Raw genomic sequence first — 21,376 nt, forward strand, 5'->3', positions numbered from 1 at the left:
CCATAAAATAATATAATATAATTGATTGATTGATCGGTCTGAAATTGAAGATGATGAATATTATTATATTATTATATTATATTATTTATTATCATTGAATGTGAATGTTATGTTTGTGTTTATTTTTGTCAAACAACAATATATTTTCATCATTGAAAGAACTGAGATGTTGAATTTCAAATATAACATAACATATATATTATAGAGAAATAAAATTCAAACAGCAATGCGTGGGAGTATGTGTGTGTGTGTGTTTGTTAAAATGGCTGATGATGATGATGCCCTTGTGTTTTTGTCCCCCTGTTTTTTTTTGTTGCCACACACATTTGCTTGTTTATTCATGGTTTTTGTTTTCCTTTTGGTTTTCCAAAATTGGTATTGTCATCAATTTTTTTTTTTTTTTGATGATTGCAACAATTGGCTGTTTGGGGATATATATCAACATATTTGAATGGCGAGATTTTTTTTTCTTTTAATTTCAATTTTAGTCATCGATTTCAATGAAAACAAATAAAAAAAAATTACAAATAGTTATATGAAATGAAAAAGATTATCCTCACAACAATAATGATCGCCATCTATTGATGGAAATATAAATTGCGATTAAATCATTTGAGCTTACGTCATGCCATCTAGTATTTGCAAAAAAAAACAATTTCAATTTTTTTTTTCTTAAATCTTTATTAATAATTAAAAAAAATCACCATAAAAACAAATGCCTAGATTATTCATGTCATGATTATAAGCTACAAAGCAAACATAACAAAGATAGAACAAAAGAGCTGTTGAATAGAAATCAAAATTAATCAATCAATCAATCAATTGAATCAATTTTCAAGAATTCAACGTTTGAATAAAATTTTTCAATAGATCAAAATAATTTGGTGTTTTTGTCGGTGTCTGCATAAAAAATATATATTCTTTTTCTCTGTCTCTGTCTCTCTGGATTTTTTTTCCCCAAAAAAAAATGTGAATATGAATGATAATGATGATAAAAAGAAAAAAAACAAAATTAAAAAAAAACGAACAGAAAAAAGAAATTAAAATTTGTAAATTTTGTGTATGTTTTATGACCTTTCGTTTTTTTTGTTTTGTTCCACTTTAAACACTATTCTGATATAATGAACTATTGTCCATTGTTCGTTCCGATGGTAATGATGATGAACATGTAATATTATCGGATTTAATAACAACAATACTATTGGCCATTGAATTTGAATGATTCGAATCAATCATCTGAGCTTTACTTGTACTACGATCTGTTGTTTGTTCATCGATTGGTCGAAATCCATTTATTAGACGCTATTTTTGAATAGAACAAAGTTAAAGTTAAATTCAATTATGAGAAGAAAAAAAACAAAAAAAAATTGTTCACCTCTGCCCATGATTGATTTGGATCCGATTTAATGAATAGATAGTATATCATATATGTCGGTATGAATATGATTGATGCTGATGCAATACAAAAACCAAATAATTCACCATACCATGGAAATGGTTTACCTGCATATTCCGGTGCTTTATAATCAACAATAGAAAATATTAATATTCCCAATAGACAAGCAGGACTTATATAACACCAGATATAATAAAGAATACGTGTCGGTTTAAAATCCAACATTTCCACCATATTTTGATAAATTCTTTTGCCACCTACATATTTACAGATATAATAATTTGTTTTGAAAAATTTTGATTTTTATATCCAATCTAATCTGTACTTACCATAAATCCAGCCAAAAGCAACAAGTTCAAACAATACAACAACGATCAATGTGATTCCACTAGCGGAAAAATTATCCATCAATTGAAAAATGTACATTCCGCCAGATGTGATCATTGATATTCCCAATATAAGATGGATAAATACGACAAACAATGTGAATAATTTTCTATGTGGACGAAGTAAATGTGGCCATTCATCCACGATGCCGGTTACGAATGATTCAACTGTACAGAATTGTGAATCAATTCCCAGTACTAATAGCATACCAAAAAATAGTATTGCCCATAAATTCGGTAATGGAAGACGTGTAACCGCTTCCGGATACACGATAAACGCTAAACCGGGTCCAGATCTTGCTACATCAGCAACATTAGTATTCATTGTATATGCCATATGGCCCAATACAGAAAATATGACAAAACCAGAAAATAATGATGTAAATGAACTCAATAGACAAGCAATAAGAGAATCGCTGAAAAAAAAGATTGAAATCATTGATTATATATATAAATCAATCAATAATAAAATTATTGATACTTACCGATAGAAATTATGATTAGTTGGATTATAGCTACCAAGTGCAATATTTGTGCCAATACCTATGCCATATGTGAATAATAATTGTGTACCGGCAGCAACCCAGATTTTAGCTTCTTTTAACATATGCCATTGTGGTGTTATGTAGAATGATATACCATCCAATGCTCCAGGTAATGATATACCATAACCAAATAATATTGTCAATATAACATATGGAAACATGGCCATTACCCAGATAATTTTTCCACTTTGATGGATACCTTTATAAATAACTATATATACTAATATCCATGCTAGAATTAATGTTCCAAATAGATGCCATTGAACTTGACCAATTTCAGCCATATCGCCACTAATATTCAATGCTTTATGACTAAAATGATGGTCGTAATTGTAATTAATCAATATCGAATAATGAATTTAATACTTACGTCCAGAATTCTTGTGCAGGTGATACAGAACCCGGTGGTGATTCAATTGATTCACCATTATTACCACTACCACTACCACTGACAGTACTAATCCAACATGAAATTGTATTCCATTCATTATCACATGTCATCCATGGTAATGGTACATTTATTGAACTGAATAGATAATATAATGTCCATGCAATGATTACAATATAATATGTATTACATAGGCCAATCATAATCATTGATGCAAAACCAACACCTTTCAATATTGGTATCTGATTCCAGATAGATACACCACCTGCATGAAAATATTGACCAAGTGATACTTCCATCAAGAATAATGGTACGCCAATAACAAATATGCAGATTAGATATGGAAATAAGAATGCTCCTAGTAATTATGTAGTCATAATTGAAAAAAATAAATGAAACAAAAATTCAATGAAATTAAATTAAATTCAATCAATCTGTATTCCGATTATTGTTGTGTAAATCCTAAATTATTATAAAGTGCATCGCAATTCGATCGATTTATTGTATGTCAAAACTTTAAAAAAAACCGTAAATTGTAATTCAATCTGACAAATGAAATTTAAAACGAAGAATCAACAAAAAAAAACACTAAACGCAAATGTTTGTTTGATTGATTGATTGATTGACATCGTACTTTTGAACTATTAAAACAAAATTGATGATCAATAAATCAATCGATCAAATGATTCTACTGTAATCGATTGATTTGTCTAAATAATAGGCAAAAGTGACAGAAAAAAAGTGCCAAGAACATTCAGGTTTGCACCAAAATTTTTTTTTATCATAAATCTAATCTAATCAAAAAAACCTCATAAAACGATTGATTATATTGAATCGATTAATTATTTGAATATTGGGGCAATATTTCATAAATTACAATTCATATTCAAGGCTATGATGTTCCATTAATTGTCTGTATGACCAATATTATGAAAAAAAGGGAGCAAGAAAGAGAGAGAGAGAGGAAGGGAAATCTAATCAAGAGAAAAAAAAATTGGAATCAAATTGATTGATTGATTATTGATAATCATGATCAATGATCATGGCCGAATTATTATTATTTTTTTTCACTTTCATGATGATATCAAACATTGCGTATTAGAAATTTTTTTTTATTTCCGAATTGCAATTTTGAAATAATCGATCAATGAAAATTTCGTTTTTGTTATTGATGCGGTTAAAATTTTGTTTTTTAATCATTATTATTATTAATTATTGACCACTTACCTCCACCATTTTCATAGCATAGACTGTTTTTTTGGGAGGGGGGATTTCGAGAAGTGTTGCATCGATTTTAAATGAGAAAAGAAAAGTGAAAAAAAAAATTTTTGGAATTAGTATCATACAATAAAAAAAGAGAAAAAAAAGATCCAAAAACTTACTAAGGAAAACGCCATACATTTCCAAGACCAACAGCATAGGAAATACAGCTGAAAATAAAATCCAATTTACCCGACCATTGGCCACGTTCCATTTGTGATTGATCCGTATCGATGGTAACGGATGAACCACCATTTGTTGATGATTGTTCATCATCATCATCATCATCACCATTATTAATTGATTTTTTATTCTTTTTCGGTGATATTATAGCAATTGTAGAATTTGTAAATGATTGTGATTCACTTGGACAACGGCCATCCGATGATAATGATGATGTTGATATTTTATTTATTGGTGATTCATCAGATAAATTATTACGTTGACGATAACGTTCAAGAAAATCTAATGGATCAATCGGTGGATGATCCAATTTGACAATATTTTTTTCATCATCTATTTTACGTTGATTTTTAATCATATTAAATTGATTTTGTCGTTCTAATAGTTGTTGTTGTGGATAATAACAAATGAATGGATCACAATGATCAAATGGATTATTATTATTGTTAACTGAAATAACTGGATCCAATGATTGTTGTTGGATTTTATAATGATGGCTAAATGATGAATTTGAATCAATAGTAATCGGTTTTGATTGTTGATGAAATCCAATTTGATCTTTTTTCAATAATTGTATCGATGCAAATGATGGTCTTGTTGACTGCGGTGGCATCGATAGTGATGATGATGGTGGTGGTGGTGGTGGTGGTCGTGGCTTATTATTATTATTATTTTTAATCAATGTTTGAATCGGCTGAATGAAATCATTTCCCATATTATCATCATCACAAACGTGATGATGATTACTGACATTGGTAACTATATTAGTTGTTGCTGTTGTTGTTGTTGTTGTCGGTGTTGTTGTTGTTCGCACATGATGTTTTTGTTTATTTAAGTTTAACCAATGTTTTTTATAATATTGTTGGTCATGATTTTCATGATGATTAGCATTTTTCATCATCATGAAATGGCCATCATTAATATTATTATTATCATCATCACCATTACCTTGGGTATTATTATTATCGTTCAAACAAGGTGCTATAGATGCCGTACCTTTACGTAGTAATTCAATAAGATTTTTATTATCAATATGATGGCCATTCGGAAATGATTCTTGACTTGTCAATGAAAAACAATCAAATGTCATTATTGGTTTTGTTGTTATAAACATTCTATTATCAGCATCCATTTCATTTTTTCGTTGTTGTTCATGATTATCATTACCGGGTTTAACCATATTTTTATCATCATCATGATTATTATTTTCTGTACTAATATCGGTCATAGGTGAAATCTGTACAAATGATGATGATAATGATGTCATTGATGATGACGACAACGATGATGTTGATGAGTCTGTTGGTATTAATAGCAATTGATCATCACGATATTCATCATCATTATTGATGTTGATTTTATTATTGATAATGGAACCATTATCAATAACAGTATTTGAACCAATATTACCATGATTATCGGCTAAATTAGCGGCAATATTTTTATGATGATGATGATGATGGATATCTTTTATATTCAACATTTTCGTTTCAATTTTTTTTTGTTGTTGTTGTTGTTGTTGATCGGATTCAAAGGGTAATTCGATAGTTTTGATTAGGCAAGAAAAATGAGGAAAAAAAATTTTTCTACTGGAAACGTTTCACTTGTTTCGTTGTGTCGTTTTCGTTACCAATATGTATGATCAATATTTTGATCAATATTTTGCTTTGGCCATGTTCATCACTATGGACAATGAATATATGAAATTTGTATTTGTGTTTATATTTAGTTTTTTTTTTGGTCAATTTGAATTTGGATTTTCAGATAAAAAAAATTGTAGAGAAAATTACAAATAAATTCAACCACCATACACTTCGATAGTGATTTGATAGTGAGAGAGAGAGAGAGACACAAAATGATAAAACAAAACAAAATGGTTTTTTTTTGGCAAATAAAATTTGGTCGGCAACAACAACGACGACGACGACGACCCAGAAAAAAGGAAGATTTTTCTTATCGATAAATAATAATGGATATCGATCCGAATCGATGATTAGCGATGATGATGGTGATGATGATGAAAGTCAAAAAAAAATCAATTTTTTCTATCGTTCAAAGTGTTTTAATTGATTCGATTGATATTTTTTTTCCATTCATTCAAATGAATCGATTAATTTTTTTCGACCAACTTTCTTTTGTTCAATATCATGAAATTGTGGCTTCGTGAAAAATGTCAAACTACCATCCAGATATCTGCACAAAAAAAACAAGATGGTTGTGTTGTTGTGTGTGATGAAAAAAAAAATCGATTGACCTTGATCATGAATCAAGATTGAGATGAACAAAAAAAAAATCTTCAATCGTTGATGAGGCAAACCGGAATTAGAAAAAAAAACCAGTGAATGATGTAGAAAATAGAAAATTCTTATGATTCGAGATGATAAATAATTTGGAAAATTACAAATGAATTTCGGTTATCATGTGATTATTTAGTTATTTATTTATTTTTTTTCACGGAAATCCAGAAAAAAAATATCGATTCCACTTTGATTGATTGTCCGATGGATTTATATTTATATATAATTATTAATTATTTATTTAAAAAATAATAATAATCAAAATAATAATAATCCATAACGAAAAAATCGGTACCCGGATAATTTGTTAAATCGATTGATTTCTGATATAAACATTTTATACTATCATCATGTAAAAATTTATGGTCTTCATGTTTAACAAATTGATTATTAATCGATTGAAATTGGTGGATAAAAATAACATCAAATAAACCACTATTGATAATGATGATGATTATAGATGTTGATGATTGATAATGATAAACAAAACAATAACAAAATGGTGAAAAAACAAAAAACGATGAATAATAAAGATAATAATTAACGACAGTAGTGTTTGAAAAGTTCATACTGATTTCATTCATTAAAAAAAAAGAAAAAGAAGAAAAAAACAATTGAAAAAAATTTAAAATCTTATATATGGATGATGAAAATGTTTCAGACAAAAAAATTCTCACACACACACACACACACACACACTATCGGTTGCAAAGAATCCAGAATTGAAAAAAAAATCACAAGGCTAAAATAAAATAATGTAGATGTATATATTCATCAATTGAGAGCGCGTGCGTATTCACACACACACACACACACTTGAAATGTATTTTCATTCAATTTTTTTTTTCACTGTTTGGTTTGAATTTATCATAAATGTTTTTGTTTTGTTTTCATTTTCATTTTCATTATGAATGAATCACATCACATTATTATTTATTTAAAATTTACATTTGAAAAAGTTTTCTATCGATATAATAATGGAAAATTGTACTGTTGTTATTGATCAATTCATAAATATCATCAATATTTATATTATATATTGAAAACGATAATTGATGTTTACGACGACGTTGATGATAATTTTGATGCATTTAAAATATTAATCAATTTGTACAACAAAAAAACAAAATTGTTTTTTTCTTTTTTGATCAACAAAATATTCATCATTATGATAAAAATAGCAACATTATTTATGAATATATGATATTCTTTTTTTTGCAACAGCACCAACAACAGAATGAAAAAAAAATATGTAGGAATAAAAAGCGAAAAAATTCAAAAAATTATATCAAGGAATTTTTTTTTGTTTTTTGTTGAGCAAAGAATGTTTTGTTTTGTCTGTCAGCAAGATGGAATTTCACCAGGTTTTTTTCCGTTCTTGTTTGTTTGTTGTGGTGATGGTTGTTTGGGTGATGGTTGGTTGATTGTGAAATAAACACTGTTCATCATTTAAAATACATACGTTTGTGGTGAATTTTGTTTTGTTTTTTTTTTATTAGTAGTAAACAGCAAAACATTAAGTCAGTCAGTCAGTCAGTCATACAATGCGACAAACAGAATCGATTCGTTTGATGAGAAAAAAAAATTCATACAAAACAATTCACTTGATACGTTCGGCAATAAAGGAATATTTTCATTCTAAATAAAAAAAAATAAATAAAAAGAAAAACGAAAAATGAAAATAAAAAATATGGAATTGGTCAAAGAATAATAAAGAAAAAAAATAATAATGATATTGACATTGAAATTTCAAGAGAGAATAATAGAAAAAAAAACTTCTGGCTTTCTCCAGTAAATGGGCCCGATGAAAGAATCAATTTTATTCTTGCCTAAATAAAAAAAAAAGTCTCAAACCTCTCACGCATTCTAATGAATGTAAAAAAAACTATCAATGTTTATGTGGCATGGAGCGACAATATAAGTATGTCCGTATCTGATGCAATTCAAAACAGGAATAACCAACCAGCAACAACAACAAAAAAATATTTCATGAACAATAAACAGAAAATGATGAACATGAGAAAAGAAAAATCTTTATAGTTGGCTATAACACAACCACCATCATGATGATGATAGTAATATCCGGTCGAATGAATCTATATGATTATATGGTATTTTGTTTGGATTATCATCATCATAGATGTGGTGGTTGCTGCTGCTGCTGCTGCTGCTAAAAATTCTATTATGAATAGACGTGCAACACCCACACATACTATATGGATGAACCGATAGCAGAATCGAAGAATCGTGTGTGTGTACATGTACAATTTTGTCTTTATTTATAATATATGGTGACTTGGTATTTATATAGATATTTTTAGAATAAATTTCTTTTTTATTTTTTTGTTGTTTGTTTCTTTATAATAGAGATTAATTTGACGTGGATTTGTTGTTTGTATGTGAAAAGCAAATTATCCAAAAAAGGGCAGGTGTTATTTATGATCAATCAATCAATCAGTCAATGAATATCATCCTGTATACATTCTATATTCTATTCTGATACATCCGTTTGTTTTTTATTTTTTGTTATTGAAATTTCGGAAATAACAAAATTGATAATGTCTATGGATTTATTCTGGATTGATTGATTGATTAATTAATCAATTAATTCATGAACACGAATAAATTGATCAAATGATCGTAACGAGAATCAAATTGGATGTCATCGTACGAAATGTTAGAATGAAAGAATTTTTTTTTTTTAGACTGATTTATCCATTTCTCGTTTGCCATGTTTGCATAAACACCCGCCCACGCACGTACACCCACAGACACACACACACACATGTAAAATTGTTGTATAACTTACCTCATGAATAAAGATGATGATGATGATAAATTTCTTCGATAAAAATGAAAAAATCAATCTAGACAAGCTAGATAAATTGGATGTGAGCACACTATAACTAAAATTTTTTACATTTTAAAAAAAAATTATGAAATACCATAATAATAAAATCCAATGATCATCATCGTTGGCTTTATATATCAATTATCAATTCTCAACAATGTGTACGATGTGCATCAACAACCGAAATAAAACAGTAAAAAAAATGTGAACAGAAAAAAATGTAATTTAATGTGTAGTGCACGCGATATCAAAAAAAAAATTGTACATTCAGGTGATGGATGAGTAAGTGATGGTGGGGACGAGTTGTGGTGGGGGGAAGTGAGGCAATTGCATACATAAAATGATGATTAAAAAAAAGTGTCAAAAGAGTAAAAAAACAAAAAAAAATAAAAAATAGACCATTGCTCTGATGCCTTTTTTTTACCATCTCAAACTACTCAAAATTTTCGACACCAAAGGTTCATCAGATTTTAATTTGTTTTCATCAAAAAAAAAATCTTTCCATTGAATTTACGCAATTTTTACCACACATATGTATGTGTGGATTTATGATGGTGGTGGTGGTTGTTTTCGGGGGATAAAAGCCATTCAGTCTAGTTAAGATTAGTTAGTTCTATAGCTAGCTGATAATTGATGATGATGACAATGGCTGTCATGATAATAATGATAATAATAATAATAAAAAAATTTCCAGTTAAATCTCATTCTGTTTATATTTATTTTTTTAAAAAAATAAAATACTGGAATGTTTGCCTGAACACGTACACCATATTTATATATTTATGATTGATGGAAATGTGTATCAATTTTTTTTTGTCAATATTTCATCTACATCAACATTATTGAATAGAAAAACAAACAAACAAACAAACATATGGAAATCTGTACCATTATCAACCGGGTCCGAAATTGTTATTATTTCATTTTTCATTGCTATTATCAGCTGTTAGGGGAAAAAAACATCCATATCATAAATAATCAAAGATGATGAGGATTGGGATTCGATGAAAAAAAAACGACAACGATCCTTTTATTGTTGCTAACTAATTAAAATATTCAATAATGACCACATTGCATGTGCAGGATGACACATACACATATACAGTGTGGTCATAATCGTAGCCATTATCATCGTTATCATTATTATTAGGTTTTATTTTACAACATTGACAACAGACATAATTTGATATTACGTATTTTCTTTGAGCAAAAAAAAAAAAAATAAGATTAAAGATTGAAATCAATAGCTGGAAAAAAACTTTTCATCATCTATGCATAAAGCTTGCGAATAATTTGGAGAAAAACAGCAAGAAAAAAATCCAAAATTCCAAGACAGGGACAAATGTGTAAGACCAAAAACGCAAAAAAAATCGGGTTAAACAAATCTTTGATGATGAAACAAAAAAAAAACAGAAAAATAAACAACAATCACAGGATAGGATTATTAGGATTATTGCAAAGCATCCGTTTTGCTTAACCAGTAACGTGATGTGTGTGTGTGTGTGTGTTCATAACCAGTATTTTACCTGGACAACTTATCGAATTTGAGGTCAAAAAAAAAAAGAAAATCAAACAAAAAAAAAATGACTGAAATTAAATACGTGATATATGGCACACGCACGCACAAAATAAATGAAAATATGAGAATTCCATTTGATTATTAATTCCAGAGTATAATATTTGGCCTTCGACAACAACAACAACAACAACAACAACAGAAGCAGCAGCAGCCAGACTGATGATAAATAAACAAACAGAAAAAAAACCTATGAAAAGGTCACTGGTTCATTAAACATTAATGATGATTGTGATGATGATGATGATGATATTTTGATAGAAGATTCTAGGCTACAACAAGTGGAAAAGAAAATTATTTTGTTTGATTTTTAGCTAAATCATTGCTCTATTTAATTCAATTTTTGCCTACTTTTGGTTACAATTTCATCAACCGGTTAATTCGTGATAAAATGTCAATTGATTAAATTATCATGAAGTGAAAAAAAAATTTTCAAAATAGTTTCCTATTGATTGAACGATCGATCGATATATATTATATATCAAGATTAATTGGCAAAAACAAAATTTATTCATTTCCAGAAACAAACAAAAAAAAATGCAAATAATCAGGAAAAAATATCCTGTTTGTTTTGGTTGAAATCAAAATTTGAAATACATATAGAAAAAAAATTTATCAAGATCAAGGTCAAATCAAAATATAATGAGGGCAACAGCGGTAGTAGTAGTAGCAGCAGCAGCAGCATCGATAACAATCAAGCAAAAAAGAACCAATATCCAAAATTGAGAATCAAAATTTACAAATTGTCACATAATTCATTTTGTTTTTGTCAAATTGTGAAAAAACAAAATTTCAAAGAATAGAGAGAATTTTTTTCTTTTTGGAATGAACAAAAAAAGAATTTAGGTGAAGGTTTTGTTTGTCTGTTTTTTTTTTTTTTTTGGTTTCTTGAATTTCTGTTTATGTTAAAGAATAATTTTCAAAATTATCATCATCATCATCATCAAATGTGAAGAATTCGTGTTTTATGATTTAGCTCAATAAAAATATCAATTTGTTTTTCCTGTATGATTGACCAATGTATGAATAAAAATGGATGGATAATCAAAAATCAGTATGAATTAATGAGCAAATGATGATGATGATGATGATGACAGATTACATAAGTGAAATTTTTGTTGTTTTTTTTCTGTCTGAATTTTTTCCTGTTAGAACCGTCTGTCGTTTGTTTTTTTTTTTGGCTTGTTTTGTTTTTTGCATGATGTTATTTACAATAAAATTATTAGAAGAAAAAAAAATCGATAATGGCCATCATCAATAATTAATAATCAAATGTTGATGACTAGAGAATCTATGGTGGTGGTAATTGTTTTGTTGTTGACAAAAGGTGTGTATTCATTGTAAAATCGTATGTGTTTATGTTTAAGCCAAAATGAAGAAATTAAAAATTTTTTGAAAAAAAAATGAATGATCAGAAGATGAGAGAGAGAGAGAAAAAAAAATGGAATATAGAATAAGGCTTAATGGATGAAAGTAAAAAAAAAGAAAAAATTTAAGAAATCACAAAATTTGTTTTTTCCTGTTTCTGTGTGTATGTATGTGTGTGTGTGTATGTGTGTGCGTGTGATTGATTGATTGATTGATCAAATTTCATTGGAACCCATTTCAACAATTGTTGTTAATTTTTGACGATAACGTCTTAATGGACGATATAATCGACGTTTAGGTGAATCGGCCATTTTAAATGTAACTAATCTTGGTGATGGTGGTGTAGCTGGTGATATTGTTTTATTACCCATTGGAAATACAAAATAAGTTAATGGTCGATCATCTAATATATCGATAATAACATCATCTGGTTCATTTTCATCATCTAGATTGATTGATTGTGTTCTAACATTATTGATAGAATGACGATAAGGTTCTAATTGATGGCCATGATTTTTACGACGATAATATCGTCCACGATGATGATGTTGATTTCTATTCCGATTGAAACATTTCTATTTTTTTTTTTTTTTTTGTTCGAAGTAATGAGAAAAAAAAAGATTGAAAAATTAGAATTTTGGTTCAAGAATACAAACAACAACATCAACAAACTAAAATCGGATCAAAAAAAAAAAAACATACGGAAAAATCTAAAATATCGGCAAAACACATTGCACAAATTTTGAGACAACAACAAACAAGAATCAATAACAAGACAACAAAAAGAAATGAATAAATTCCGAAAAACATTTTTTGTTAAATCAATCAATATCGATTGAAAAAAAATGAAACTAAAACAAAATTAAATGTTGAAAAAATAAATGAATTGAACGAAAACGAAACCAAAAAGAAAAAATAAATAAATAACTATTTGGTTGTCTAGGCATCAAATACACATACACAACATTGGCTAATAATCAAGATTCATAATCTGGATTCTAACGATAACAACAAAAAGAAAAATTCACACTTTTATAAAAAGATTGAAATCAAAATTTTATCATCATCAGGATGATATTAGAGAAACGTGGAAAAAAATTCAAATAGAAAAAAATGAAACTCACAATAAATTGTTTGGTTGTGTCCTGTTGTCTGTTCTTGATGATGATAATGTGTATATGTAAGTGTGTGTGTGTGTTGTGACCGTGGTTGTAGCCGTTGATCAGATTCAAATTACATAACGAAATCTCCATCACATGGAATGTCTCAAATTTTGTTTTTTGTTTGTTTTTCTATGGCTTTCATTCAATGATGATTATTTGTATCCTGTAAATGTAGAGAGAAAAGGGGTTAATTTTTTTTTCTTTTATTTTGTTATTGATTAATAATTACTTACCATTATCGTTATTATTTGATTGTGATTTTATTTGCTGTGATCGTGTGTTTATTGTTTGACCAACAACATTACCACCTTTCACTGTAGTTGTTGTTCCCTGTGACCGTTTTTGTTGATGATTATTGGATCTTGATTGATATGTACCGGTTATTGAACCACCACCACCAACAGAACTACCGGTTGATGATTTACTTGAATTCGATGGATGATGTTGATGATGATGATGATGGTGATGATGATGATGTGAACAAGATGTCGCTGTCGTTGATTTTGAAATTTGAGAATTGTTATTGTTATTATTATTATTCCATTGTTGCGACTGTGTTTGTGTTGATGGATAATTACAATAATCATGATTATTATGATCATGATCATCATTATCATCATTATCATTAATAATTATTGATGATGAATTATTTTTCTTCAATAAATTCGGATAATATGGATCAATAACCATTGTCGTTGTATAATTATGATAATCAGATTGTTGTTGTAATTGTGCTATATTTGTTTGTTGTCGAATTGATGGCGATGATGATGATTGTTTTTGATAATAACAAGCCTGTTGACATGTTGAATGTGGATAATTTAATGAATCAATGGCGTTGGCTGTTTCATGATGATGATTATGATGATCTATTTGATATGGTTCGGCCATCATTACTATTGAATTATGGGAATTATCATTAATTGGCTGTGGTTGTTGTTGTTGATGATAATAATTAGGTTGTAATCCATAACGTTGTTGTTGTTGTTGTTGCTGTTTATCAAGCTCATCAATATCATGACCAAGATAAACCTGGCCATGTAAATCTGAATGAAGTTGTTGAGATATGGACATATTCTTCATCATCGGTACATAATATTGTGATTGACCATTCGATTGTTGTTTAAGTTGATGCGATATAATTTGTGGTGATTTATTCATTGATGGTGGCTGTTGTTGTTGTTGTTGCTGTTGATGATGATGATAATAGCTAGCCATGCCCGGGGCTTGCAGTTGTTGTTGTTGTTGTTGTTGACCAGAAATAAAAGCTGCTGTTGGTTGTAATGGATATGCAACTGGACCAGGGAAACGAATCGATTGTGATTGTTTTGATGATTGTGGTGATTGTGTTTGATGATTGGAATTATTATTAGATGCCGTTGTTGTTATGATACTTTCTTCACAATAAACATATGAACGTCGATGTATTAAACTGATGACAGATGTTGTTGTTGTTGGTTTTTTTTTGGTGTATGCAAAAAAAAACAAACAAAAGATTAATGAATTAAAAGGATAATATAAAAATATCGCAGACAAACCTTGGACCAATTGGTGAACATAATATTGAATAACAATTACGAAATATTGATCCCAATGAATAAGGATTAGTAACAGACACATGATTACGTTTTGAGAATGATCCTTTAATATCTTCATTTGTTGTTAAATTTGACATAATAAGATAGGTATGAAAACCGGCTAATCCTAATATTGACCATACAGAAAAGAAACATATGATCATTTCAACAACACTCACTGGTGATTGTTTAACAGCCTCAACAAATGTCATTGTTTTTGATACTAATAATAATAAAAAAAAATATGAAAATTATAAATAATTTTTTTTGGCAACATTATCATCAATACATACATAGAATAAAATGTGTTATTATGCATGAAAAAACATATATGCATAAAAATGCTAATGATACGATGAACATGTAGAAAAAACGATAATTACGTTTACCAACACAATTACCAACCCATGGACAATGATGATCAAAACGTTCTATTATATATTTATATATTGGTATTAAAAATGAATTTTTATTCATCAAAAATTAAAATAAAAATCAAAATTACTAACCAACACAATTATCACAAAGGCTACAATGAGATGCACGAGGTGGCCTGAATATTTTACATGTAAAACAATATTTTAATTTTATAGTCTGATTATTGATCATAACTTCTTTGGTACGTGGCGGTGGTCGCATTGTTGATGAATTACTTTGGTTTGGAACTGGGATGAGAAAAATTTTTTTTTTTTTTTGATCAATTTTTGAATCAATTATTATCATGAATATGAAACTTACCAATTTGTTGTTCAACATCGGCTGCTTCAGCCGGTGTTGCACGCGGTAATATACCGGGATCGGTAAATGATGTACGAAATAGACTGAATAGAACAAATAAAAATAGACAAGCAGCAACAATCGGTACCAATGGGCTAATTTTATTCGATAGATATGGTGAACTATGACAGAACAGAATGAATCAATTAATCAATCATTTTTTTTTATCAAAAATTTCAAATGAAAAACTTACTCAAAAATAAAAAATGAAACACATGTACCAACCAATAATGTAACGGTAAAATAGAAAACCGAAATTTGTTTGGCCATTATAATACGGCCATCACAGAAGAATCGATTTCGTCCAGGAAATATACGATAACGACGTACACGACGTACATTTGTTGTTGCCATTGATGTTGATGCCGCTGTTGTAGCTATTATCGTTGGACTTGAATTATTATTATTATTGTTGTTGTTGTTGTTGTTGTTGGTGGTGGTGGTTGTGGTAGTCATTGTGTTATTATCATTATTATTGATGACAACACCCATCGCTGCTGCTGCTGCTACTGTTGATGAAATGGGTGGTGATGTGCTACTGGAACTTTTATTATTATTCTGGGTCATTGTGTAAAAGATTTTTCGTCGTCGTCGTCGTTGTTGTTGTTTTTATTGTGGTTGGCACAGTTCCTATTATTTTAAAAAAGAAGGTTATTATTACAATAAAATATAAACGACAAAATAACAAATCAATCAATCAATCAATCGATAGATCAATATAATCAATTTTATTAATAGTTAATGGTAATAGAAGAAAAAAAATCAATATATACCTGAATCGGATGATGATCAAATCCTGTAATGATTGGTTAGCTGTTGTTTTTCTCGTTTATAGTCTATTGATTTTAATATATGTGTTCTTTTTCCTAGGTCTGTCAACGATAAACGATAATAAAAGTCGAATATTTATGATGATGATGATGATTAAATTTCATTTGTGAAATGAGAATAATTTTCTTGAAATAATCAATTGATTGATTGATCGATTTATTATTTTTTTAAAAAGTTTTTTTTGATAAAAATTTGATCAAGCTAATTTATCGATTATCAAACACTCCAAGGACTTGAATTTGATTAATTGAATTTATTTCTTTTTTTTTTACGTTTGTTCCAAATCATCATCATGAATAATTATTGATAATTTTTTTTGGCCATTCATGAAGGCAATGTTGATGATGATGATGATCACAATAATAATAAAAATAATAATAATGATGATGATCACAATCCATTACAATTTGAAAAACAGAATCTGTTTGATAATAATAACGAAAAACAAAAAACATGAAAAAATTAAATTTCCTGTCATCAAATGAAATGAATTTTAATCTGGCAATATATAATGAGAGAAATCATCACTATTCATCAATCCAACAAGACATGTCAAAAAAAAATAAATTGGAACTAGAATTTTTTTTCATCAGAATTGAAATTATTATGGATTCATGATTGGAATTCAAGATTCTTGAGAAAAAAAATATTTCATTGAAAATGGTGATAAAAGTGTCACCTATTACTTCATCAGAACCACCACCACTAACACCCAAACAGAAAACTTTTCAGTTTTTTTTTTCTCGTTGCAGCTGTCAAACCAACTTTGTCCAAGACAATTGAAGTATAATAATTCCATTTCCGATTATAAAGAATGGTGAATTCTTTGAAATGAGAAATGAAAAAAAAAGTTAAGCCAAAAAGCAAAAAACAAAAAAACAAATTCTTTCCGATTATTCTTAGACAGTGGAGAGTGGGCGTTGGATTCATTTTTTTTTTTTTTTTTGAATGATGATGATGTATTACATTTGTACAATTTACATGCACACACACACAAAAAAAAACATCAAATTTATGGTTTCTATAGTGCGATACAAAAAAAACAAAACAGAAAACATAAAAATAACCATCAAACAACAACAGCAGTAAATTAGTGACACAAACACCAAAAAAAAAATTAATACCTTTGATTTTGTTCACATCAAATCACTAATATGTGTGTGTGTGTGTGCCATTTTTTGGATTTATTCTCAATTTTAGTTTTGTCATTATCATCATCATCATCATTTGATCATTGCCTAGAAACGAAAACAAAATTCGGAAATGGAAAAAATCAAATCAAATCAAAACGAATTGATTCATGAAACATTATATGGTCGCATGATTGACAAATCACACACACATACACACAAACACAGAACAACAGCATTAAACTAGAGGACAAAAAAAATTGGCCAGAAATCGAAAAAAAAGGTTGATGATTGAGAATAAAATATTGATTCATTTTTTGTTTTGCAATAAAAAGGATAAAGATCCGATTTCTTTTTAGCTTAAATCAAAAAAAAAGAACGAGACAAATTAAGTAGAAAAAAAGAAAGAAAAGGAAAAGAAAATTGATCTTACGAAAAAAAAATAAATACCGATGATGATAATCACTTGGTAAATCACTACTTATCATCAAGTATCACATCACATTAAGATTATCGATATATATGATGTGTGTGTGTGTGTTTGTGTGTTGATAAGCGAAAATACAACGCAAAGAGGATAATTACATTATATAAACGACGAGGACGCAAAAAAAAATATACGGTTAAGAATAAGAAAAATCGTTTTTTCCTTAATTTAAATATATATATAATATAATATATAAATCAAATCGATTTTCGATTTTTGAAATCATAACAAATTTTTGCCTCTTAAAAACAAACAAACAAACAGACACACACACATAAATCAAAAATATGCAAAAAGATGGCTTCACTCGCTCTCTTTCTTTCTCTCTCTCTCTTACGAACTCATCAATCAAATCGATGCTTTTTGATTGTTTAATTTTTGGGTTTGAAAATGTATGAAAATTACTATATTCAAGAACATAAACACACACATACACACACACACACACACACACACACACTTATAGCTGAATACAAACACAAATAAACAGAAAAAAAAGCTGTCAAAAGTCAACGAAATGACAGGGAAAATAAAGAAAAAGAAGAAAACGAAAATAAAACGAAAAACATATAGGCAATTTGTACCGGAAATTGCCCGTCAAGGACAAGTGTGAAAAGAATGAAAAAAAACCAAACAAATAAAGCTGTTATTATTATTATTATAGGTATTAGTAGAAGGTCCATATACATACAAAACATGTGATGTGAACAAAGAACAAAAAAAAAATGAAATAAAAAGTGGAAACGAAAAAAAAGAATATTATCCGCTAATGAAAAAAAAAACTGTGGAAAAGAGTAATGAAAAAACGATTATTTTGCACCGAAAAAAAAAGAAAGAGAAGAAGAAGAAAATTCTTGTTTGAAACCGGAAAAAATAACATTTGTAATAATAATATGTGTACGAATGTATATATTCGAACCAAGTCCATTATTATAATATAAAAACATGTAAATTTTGAAAACATTCATGTTTTCCATATCGATTAGATGATTATTGATCAATATTTTTTCCATATTTTTTTGTTGTTGTTGTTGTCTCGTTTTTTTTTCTCTGTAACCAAGAAAATGTGGAATTTTTTTTTCTGCGGTCAAAAAAAAAAAAAAAATAAATGAATTCCAATGACAATGATTTATTCATTTCATCATCGAAACGAAACGAAACGAGAATTTAAAAAAAAACATTTCATTCATATTACAAATAAAAGGATAAACACAAAATAAACAAATTATATAAGAATAAAAATAAAAGAAATCTAAGCAATGACTCAACAAGAATTGTGCTTAAATACATAAACAATAATTCAATAAATATAATAATTCAATTCACAACAATTCACTCACCATACCACATAGAGAATTTGAACAAAAAAAAAATTCAAACAAAACAAAACAAAACAAACACTTGGAAAAAGAGTGAAAGAGAGAGAGAATAGTCATGGAAAAACAAAATTTGTCAGGAACTCATGAATCATTAATTTAGAATTTTGAAATTGGATTTGATTCGAATCAGACACACACACACACACACAGATAGACATAAACCTCTAAACGCCCAACTTGTTATTTGGAACAAATAACCAAAATTTTTTTTTGTTTTGTTTTTGATTTAAAAGTTTTTTTTTTGACAAAAAAAAATCCCATTAACTATAAATGATGATGGTGATCAGAAATGAATAGTTTTAGTTTACTCACTATTAGAAACAAATATAAAAATACAAAAGAATCAAAGTTACGAATTCTAAAATCGGATTTACAATCAATATACAAGAAAAACAAAAAGTTTTAAAATGATGATGATGATGATGAAAATGATTACAAAATAATCTCTTTTCATTCATAAATAATGAGATGATGATGATGGGTAAATGGAATCAAAATTGAAATCGAAATAAAATTGAAATTGAAAATGTCATCAAAAATTACAATTTTATGGAAGAAAATTGAAAAAAAATGTCAAAACAATGATCTATTAGATCGAAATCATTTCTATTGACATTTTTATTTTTATGGTGAAAATTTCGAAAACGAAAAACAAAAACAAATGAAATGAAATATATGTCAAACTTACCTGGATGTTTTAGTTGTTGTTGTAGTTGTTTTTTTTTTTTTTTTTTTTTGCTGGTGGAATGTAATTTATGATTGAATTTTCAGCAAAAATAATAATGTAAAATTGAGAATTTCAACACAATGATCACAATTTGATCATGAATCAGAAAATGATGAAGAATTTTATATTTCTTGTCGAATAAATAAATTGACAAAATTGTAAAAGAGTGATTGCTCAATACATTGATGCCGATGATTCTATGCTAGAGATTCATTGGATGCTAAATATTATTCTGTATGTGTGTGTGTGTTGTTTAATTCTGAACAGTCGTAGTATATGTGTTGTGTGTGTGTGTGTGTTTAGTAGGCGGCTAGATTTCTCTTAAATTTAAGAATATATTATTATTATTTGGTTATTTATCTTGAAGAAATCCAAGAAACAAAGATAGCCGAAATATAGATAGATATAGTGTTTTTTCTTAATAATAACAATGATGAATATATCACCAAAAAAAAAACAGAGAATCTGTAGAAAATCAGCAATTCAATAAACATGAAGAACACAATAATAATAATAATAATCATTAAAATAAATCCTGGCAAAAAAAAAAGAAACACACCAGGCAAACTCCGGTTATTCTATAACCAATCAACCAAACAACAATTCATTGACAACAACAACAACGACGACGACGACAACAACAACAACCACGACAACGATAGAAAAAAAAGTCTGCAATGATATGAACAACAACAATATTAGGGGCCGTCATGCATTTACAGCGTTTACAGCGCCACAATATGGCAATATTGGAGATATATTTTTTATGTTGTTGTTGTAGTAGTTCATTGAACACATTTTTATCCGTGGGTGTGGGTGTATGAATACAATCCAGTTCACATATATACACTACACATATATATATTAGATGTGTTAGGAGTGGTGGCATTAATCGAATATAAACATCTCCATATGACGTTCCACTATATTTGGAACAATTGCAGACCAATTTCACTCTCTGTATTTGATTTTGGATCGTTTTTTTTTCGTAGTAGTAGTAGTAGTAGTAAGTAATATTAGTGACAAAAAAATGTATCCAAAATTCGTTGTTGCTG

At 28.2% G+C, this 21,376-nt stretch overlaps 2 protein-coding genes across 5 annotated transcripts; both read right to left on the reverse strand.

Annotated features, from left to right (window-relative positions):
* Positions 1–653: 653 nt before the first annotated feature.
* Positions 654–8,710, reverse strand: LOC124499429 (sodium- and chloride-dependent GABA transporter 2). Its single transcript, XM_047063335.2, has 8 exons — positions 8,310–8,710; positions 4,098–8,093; positions 3,943–3,965; positions 2,698–3,073; positions 2,268–2,639; positions 1,726–2,198; positions 1,376–1,653; positions 654–1,302 (listed from the first exon to the last, which is right to left on the reverse strand). Exons 2-8 carry the CDS (start codon positions 5,639–5,641, stop codon positions 1,102–1,104), a joined length of 3,267 nt encoding a protein of 1,088 aa, XP_046919291.2. The 5' UTR covers positions 5,642–8,093; positions 8,310–8,710; the 3' UTR covers positions 654–1,101.
* Positions 8,711–13,521: 4,811 nt separating this feature from the next.
* Positions 13,522–20,999, reverse strand: LOC124498992 (uncharacterized). 4 transcript variants are annotated; one of them, XM_075731548.1, is made up of 10 exons: positions 18,179–18,245; positions 17,723–17,836; positions 16,541–17,019; positions 15,961–16,397; positions 15,729–15,889; positions 15,500–15,655; positions 15,284–15,421; positions 14,952–15,213; positions 13,647–14,845; positions 13,522–13,576 (listed from the first exon to the last, which is right to left on the reverse strand). In XM_075731548.1, the coding sequence occupies exons 4-10, from the start codon at positions 16,332–16,334 to the stop codon at positions 13,566–13,568; spliced, it is 2,301 nt and encodes a 766-aa protein (XP_075587663.1). In that variant the 5' UTR covers positions 16,335–16,397; positions 16,541–17,019; positions 17,723–17,836; positions 18,179–18,245; the 3' UTR covers positions 13,522–13,565. The 4 variants fall into 4 exon arrangements, with proteins under 4 accessions (XP_075587663.1, XP_075587662.1, XP_075587665.1 ...); XM_075731547.1 differs by lacking the exons at positions 17,723–17,836; positions 18,179–18,245 and adding an exon at positions 20,283–20,999; XM_075731550.1 differs by lacking the exon at positions 17,723–17,836 and having other exon boundaries at positions 18,162–18,204.
* Positions 21,000–21,376: the final 377 nt, after the last annotated feature.

The sequence above is a fragment of the Dermatophagoides farinae genome, chromosome 5 (assembly GCF_024713945.1).
Source record: "Dermatophagoides farinae isolate YC_2012a chromosome 5, ASM2471394v1, whole genome shotgun sequence".
In the NCBI taxonomy this organism is placed as follows: Eukaryota; Metazoa; Arthropoda; class Arachnida; order Sarcoptiformes; family Pyroglyphidae; genus Dermatophagoides; species Dermatophagoides farinae.

Bases quoted from the DNA above. Each gene is read 5' to 3' on its own strand.
- LOC124499429 (XM_047063335.2), bottom strand. From the start codon at position 5,641: ATGTTGAATATAAAAGATATCCATCATCATCATCATCATAAAAATATT. The intron at 3,074-3,942 runs GTAAGTGGTCAA...CATAATTACTAG, and splicing joins ATGCTATGAAAATGGTGGAG to GAGCATTCTTATTTCCATAT. The intron at 1,303-1,375 runs GTGAACAATTTT...ATTCAAAAATAG, and splicing joins CAAATCAATCATGGGCAGAG to CGTCTAATAAATGGATTTCG.
- LOC124498992 (XM_075731547.1), bottom strand. From the start codon at position 16,334: ATGACCCAGAATAATAATAAAAGTTCCAGTAGCACATCACCACCCATT. The intron at 15,890-15,960 runs GTAAGTTTTTCA...GTTCTGTCATAG, and splicing joins GTTTCATTTTTTATTTTTGA to TTCACCATATCTATCGAATA. The intron at 15,656-15,728 runs GTAAGTTTCATA...TTCTCATCCCAG, and splicing joins CGATGTTGAACAACAAATTG to TTCCAAACCAAAGTAATTCA.